We start from the raw sequence: 6000 nt of genomic DNA, 5'->3' as shown, positions 1-6000 counted from the left end.
AAGTCAAAGTCAAATTCAAAGTCAATATGAAGAATCATGTACCTTTGATAATCAACATTGCTTTTGTGCAAGTCACCGCCCTAGTTTAGCCCTTTAAATCTCATATGGAGCGTCTGATTGAATGCTATCAAACGTCCAATAATTTTTCAACGGTCAAAAAATCCAAAGCTACAAATTCTCTCAAATTCCTACATCCCTCATAAAACCCTTTACAATCTCTGTAGAAATGAATGTTTATAGCGAATACCAGGGCATGATTAATGCAAAGAAAGATGTACAGATATGGAACAATGGAGTTTTCGATAATACTAGCGATTCAGAGTGTTTGAAATCTAACAATCTGATTCAATCAAATAATTGGTTGTTGAATAAACCACCTGTTTCAATAAACCCGTGCTCTGATTCTTTCGATTCATCGTTTTCTAGTAAAGAGAATCAAAGCCCAATTGGATTAACAAATTCCTCTGTTCTTGTTCACCGGTCGAAACCGAAACCAAAACCCTTGAAGAATCTTGAAATCAAGAATGGTTCGTTGAAATCTGAGGATCGGGGAAAAAAGACTGATGAAGAGATTGAAATCGAGAATGAAATTAGTAGATTGTATGCGAAATTGGAATCGATTCGATCGAAAAAAGTAGAGCAGAATGGAAATAAAATTCTTGAAAAACAGGGGAAGAATAAAGATTCAGGTGTGCAGAAGATGGAAGAATCTGGGTTTTCGAAAGGGCAATTTAAAAGAAGAGGTTTTAGTCTGGGACCGAATGAGATCATGTCTGCATCGAATTCGAACTCGAAACAAATGGGTACAACTCCAGTTCAATCTACAAACAGAAGGAAATCTTGTTTTTGGGAACTAGATGATATTCAAGAAGAAAATTTTGGGTTTTCTAAAGTGAGGAATTCAAGTCTTAGACAAGCTGTTACAACTGTTGGATCAAAAAAGGGAATAAAGAAAGATGATTTGATTCTTGCAAGTGTTCAACCCAAAAAGCTATTTGGAGAACAATCTGTTCCTGTCAAGAAGCCATTGAAGCCTGGTAGAGTGATTGTTAGCCGTTACAATCAACCTACGATCAATTCATCGATGAAAAATAGATCGTTTACTGATAATCCTGACCGAAAGTCACGTGGTGGGACCGAGGGCCGAGTGAAGAAGAAATGGGAAAATCCAAATGAGATTGTGGTGCCAAAAAGATTGGAACTTTATGATGATAGTGAGAATGAAACTGATGAATTTGTAGGCCCGATTGGTGCGGTAATGCCGATAGTGTTACCGAGGATTAGAGCAGTTCGAATTGTTGATAATTCGGGTCAAGATTCTGGCCCTGCTAAAAGGGTTGCTGAGTTAGTTGGCAAGAAATCTTACTTTCAAGAAGAGGATGATGAAGAAGAGGAAGCTGTTTCTCAGAAATTAAGTTTTGAAGAAGATTGAAATTAAAAAAAAAAAAAAATAATGTAAGCAAATGTTTTGTTGCTGATTTTTTTGTGAATTTGTGAATTGTGATTGATTTGTGTTGGACATGAAAGCTTGACTTTCGCTTTTATTTTATGAATATGTGGATACAACAAGATGATTTCATTACAGATGAGTTATAATCATCTATTATCTTCAAGAACTACATTTAGTTCTTAAAGTAACACAGAATTATGAACTTTTATACTAGCAGTTTATTTTGACACATAGGAATAGGAATAGGAAGTAATGGTAAAACATGCAAGTGTTCTTGAGTGAAAGTCACCAGGAGTCTTACTCTATAAGCCAATTTATTAATTTCTTGTCATAGTTATATATGCAAGAATTTATAGCCTTAGTTCTCTTAGCACTATTGTAAGTTTAACAACGATACAAATGATACCATGACATAAAATTTGTGACAACAAAGTGTTGTGGATGCTGTTTATCAATCCAACGTTTGGTTACTCAATCGGGATGTTTTCTACTTCATTCCTTAACGAATCAAATAGCACCGTGGACAAATAACGTTCACCAAAACTTGGGAAGACCACCTGTTCATATATTATAAGTTTGTTTGAAAAATAACTTGGTCATCAAACTTATAAAACTTAAAATGTGTCAAGTATCATTTTCTTAGAGGTAAATTTAAGGAAGATTAATCATCTTACAACAATGAGCTTTCCGGCATATTCTGGCCTCTTTGCTATTGTGATTGCAGCAGCAGCTGCTGCACCAGATGAGATGCCCACCTACAGTTGTCACATTGCAACAGAATCAAAATATAGTTAAAGACAAAGAGTGATGGATACTAAAAATTACAGTTGCCATATAAAAATAGGACTTTCATGGCCATAAATATACACTCTCCCCACAATTTGACCCGTTCCCTCTTGAGCGAATTTTCTGTTTGACCTGTTTGACCCGTTACAGATATAATTACTACTATCATTTCCCAGTCATAGCATATGTCTATTTGTGTAAAAAAATGCCACCTATTTAAAACTTTACCAGTAAACCTTCTTTGAGTGCAAGAAGCTTAGCAGTTTCAATAGCCTCTTCACTAGATACCTGAAAAAAATCAGTATAGTTGGAATGAGAATTATCTTGCAGTGGTTTAATTTGAGACGATTTAGATTCTCCAGTTGGTTTTAATTTATGATCTTAGCTTAAAAAGAAATGATTCAAGTGTGTCAAATGGGTAAACGGGTGTAAATTCTCCCAAAATATATCATAACACTTACAAACTCCAATCTGGTTGATATTAGTGCTTGATCACAAACATTGATTTAAGGGGCTCTGATTTTAGTAAATGATTACTATTTTTGACTAAGATCACATATAATAACTTAAACTACTGAAACTAAAATTCAAAAGCTCACCATTATAGTTTCATCAAGAATACTGACATCCAAAACATCAGGAATCATCCCAGCACCAATCCCTTGGATCTTATGAGGTCCTGTCGAATTACACTCAATTTAGCGAACCAATATGAAAGCATTTCAACAAATCCGCTCACAATGTCGAGTCAACCCAATATGCAGCACATAAAACATACTTATTTAAAAAGTTCTGTTATTCAATGCACAATACATATATTCTTCCACCTTATATAGATTATTCAAAATCTTCAAATATACTTTAAGACGTAGCGCAAGTCTTAAATGATAAATACAGTTAACTGTAAAATGTATCAACGATCATGTCCAAGGTTAGAAGTCTGAGCTCTATTATATAACATATTAACTTACCAACAGTTCCTCCATTTAGAATAGCACTTTCAGCTGGCTCTACACCATATATCTGTGTTCATTTAATATATCAAATCAGGCAATCAGCCAGTTCAAAATACAACTTTACCGTGCTTTTAGAAGATAATAAACTCGCCTTTATATTTGGATTCTTCTCCTTAAGAAACTTCCCTACACCAGTCACAGTTCCACCTGTTCCTATACTCGAAACAAACGCATCTACCTTCCCTCCAGACCCATTCCATATCTCCGGCCCTGTCGTTTCATAATGAATCTACAAAAAAATAAAGTACATAGTAATACCCACATTATTGACCCATGTGCATATGAATCATGAATTGATTGATTCAGGTTATATTTATGACTTCTTCTCAAACCGAGCATTTTAAAAAAAAAAAAGTTTAACAAGAAACGGGTCAAAACTCACCCATTTTGACACCTCAAGCCTCACAGTAATATTCATGCATAATTACCTGCGGGTTAGCTGGATTCTCAAATTGCTTAAGGAAATAACTATTGGGTGTTTTCTCTAACAACTCGTTGACCTTGTTTAGAACACCATCTATGCCCTTAGCAATATCTGTAATGCACAACTCTGCTCCAAAAGCTCGAATAATAATCATCCTCTCCATGCTATATGTTGACGGCATAACCAGGATAAGTTTGTAACCTCTTATTGCTGCAATAAAGGCTAGCCCAATCCCGGTATTACCACTAGTAGCCTCAATCAACACCGTCTTCAAAATGCATCAGTTTAAAAAGCTCAACCAATAAATAAATAATAGTAATAGTATGAAATAATAAATTTATGTTCAGTTCAGGCGGATATTTTTTAAAAGCGCAGATGTGAGGATGTTAACTAACTTTCCCAGGAGTGATTAGTCCCTTGTCTTCCGCGTCTTTAATCATGCTATACGCAATCCTGTTTTGTTTTTGTGGAATTATTTAGATTATAAAAGGGATCAAATTTTAATTAGAATAATTAAAGAACTATATTAATAGTGAAAATGTAACGTATAATTTACCTGTCTTTCACACTAGAACAAGGTTCCATAGTTTCTAACTTGGCAGCAACACGTCCAACGCAGCCATCTACGATATTTTTAAGATACACCATTGGAGTATTTCCTATAAGCTGCAGATTATAATGGGTGAATAATAATAGTACTATTTATTCAACTTCATGGATATTAATCTTACTTACAAGTTTATACAATTGTTAATCTTACTTCAGTAACATCTTCTGCAATTCGGATTGTGGGTTCCATATTTCCTTAAATTCACTGAAGAATACTTACATAAAAAAAGTCAACGTTCAATGATCTGATAATCAGTGTATGAGGAGGTTAAGTTGTTTAATATGGTAAAGTACTAAAATGATATGGGGTGGGTGAAGAATAAAATAACATCACTGCTTACGTTGAAATAAAAGGTTACTTAGCAGTTGATTATATCATGCATCTGTTGTTTGTAGATAAAAATTGGCAGTATAACTTTTTCAAAAATGCATTAATAAAATAGAAGTCAAGCTTATGTGGTTGCTTCATACCAGATTTAATCTTTGTTTTAACAGGACATTGTTTTGACTTTGACTTTTATTTTACACCAAACATTTTCACCCAAGTGTTTGAAAAAAAGGGAGTAAACAATGGTGTAGTAGTTTATTTACTACTCTTCTCCGTCCTAATTTAATTTCTTTCAACAAAAAATACACATTTTAAATAATAAACATAATCATTACTATTACTTTCTGTGTATACAATGACAATTTTACCCTTGAACAATTAATTTTTTTTTTCTTTCAGTTTTGTACTCCATGTTTGATAAAAATCAGTTTTCCCCGAGTAAGTTTGACTAGATTTTATTTTAGAATAAACAATTAATAATAATAAATAGAGAACATTTTAGAAGTTTAATGATATATGTGTTATAATATGAGTACAAAAAGTCATATGGATGATAAATTTTAGTCAACTTTGTATAGCTTGCATAGTAATATTTTACACTATAAATAGGCATGTATGGTAGCCATTTAATGGTGTACCATTTCTCTTGGAATATCAATATCAATATTTCTTCTCTCTTTGTTCTTATATATTGTTACATATTTAAGTAGTTAATAGGTCACTAAAGGTAGTTATAAGCCTACTGAATTATAACACGTTATCAGCACGAAGTGCTCCGTATAATCAAGGTTTATCTAAGCAAGCACACGTCACTAATCAAGGTAAGAAATTATCTAACTTTTATTAACTTCACTAACATTTATATTTATGTTATTTAAGTTATATATGGTCGGTTATACCGCCTGAATTATATTTCTGTAATCTAACTTTTATTAACTTCACTAACATTTATATTTATGTTATTTAAGTTATATATGGTCGGTTATACCGCCTGAATTATATTTTCTGTAATCTAACTCTTATTAACTTCACTAACATTTATATTTATGTTATTTAAGTTATATATGGTCGGTTATACCGCCTGAATTATATTTTCTGTAATCTAACTCTTATTAACTTCACTAACATTTATATTTATGTTAATAAGACCTCATGATTGTACGCAACACGTCATTTGACAACACGGTACTTTATGTACGAAACACGTCATTTGACAACACGGTACCATGGGTCGAGATTAATTTCGATCAATACGAATACGATGGGGTCTTTATATGTTATCTAACATTTGTGATTACTTATGCAATTAATCATTATTTATTTCATGCATACTAATGTTTATTCTTAAATTTATAATCTTAAAAGTTAAAATAAGAAAAAGTAGTTT

At 32.7% G+C, this 6000-nt stretch overlaps 2 protein-coding genes across 3 annotated transcripts; one reads left to right on the top strand and one right to left on the bottom strand.

The window, feature by feature from the left end:
* The first annotated feature begins 226 nt into the window (after positions 1 to 226).
* On the top strand, positions 227 to 1432 carry LOC139853607 (uncharacterized). Its single transcript, XM_071842988.1, has one exon. The coding sequence runs from the start codon at positions 227 to 229 to the stop codon at positions 1430 to 1432; it is 1206 nt and encodes a 401-aa protein (XP_071699089.1).
* A 227-nt stretch (positions 1433 to 1659) lies between these two features.
* Positions 1660 to 4612, bottom strand: LOC139851746 (cysteine synthase-like). 2 transcript variants are annotated; one of them, XM_071840908.1, is made up of 10 exons: positions 4437 to 4607; positions 4233 to 4342; positions 4072 to 4129; positions 3681 to 3944; positions 3344 to 3481; positions 3208 to 3259; positions 2836 to 2915; positions 2465 to 2524; positions 2125 to 2205; positions 1660 to 2007 (listed from the first exon to the last, which is right to left on the bottom strand). In XM_071840908.1, the coding sequence occupies exons 1-10, from the start codon at positions 4473 to 4475 to the stop codon at positions 1918 to 1920; spliced, it is 972 nt and encodes a 323-aa protein (XP_071697009.1). In that variant the 5' UTR covers positions 4476 to 4607; the 3' UTR covers positions 1660 to 1917. The 2 variants fall into 2 exon arrangements, with proteins under 2 accessions (XP_071697009.1, XP_071697010.1); XM_071840909.1 differs by lacking the exons at positions 1660 to 2007; positions 2125 to 2205 and adding an exon at positions 2254 to 2368 and having other exon boundaries at positions 4437 to 4612.
* Between the last annotated feature and the right edge of the window lie 1388 nt (positions 4613 to 6000).

Source organism: Rutidosis leptorrhynchoides, chromosome 6, assembly GCF_046630445.1.
Source record: "Rutidosis leptorrhynchoides isolate AG116_Rl617_1_P2 chromosome 6, CSIRO_AGI_Rlap_v1, whole genome shotgun sequence".
Taxonomy (NCBI): domain Eukaryota; kingdom Viridiplantae; phylum Streptophyta; class Magnoliopsida; order Asterales; family Asteraceae; genus Rutidosis; species Rutidosis leptorrhynchoides.
Note: the sequence above shows the minus strand (reverse complement) of the source record. Positions and strands in the feature narration are given on the sequence as shown.

Coding starts and splice junctions, on each gene's coding strand:
- LOC139853607 (XM_071842988.1), top strand. CDS start 227: ATGAATGTTTATAGCGAATACCAGGGCATGATTAATGCAAAGAAAGAT.
- LOC139851746 (XM_071840908.1), bottom strand. CDS start 4,475: ATGGAACCCACAATCCGAATTGCAGAAGATGTTACTGAA. Junction 4,130..4,232: donor TGTTCTAGTGTGAAAGACAG/GTAAATTATACG, acceptor AAAACAAAACAG/GATTGCGTATAGCATGATTA. Junction 2,008..2,124: donor ATGCCGGAAAGCTCATTGTT/GTAAGATGATTA, acceptor ATATATGAACAG/GTGGTCTTCCCAAGTTTTGG.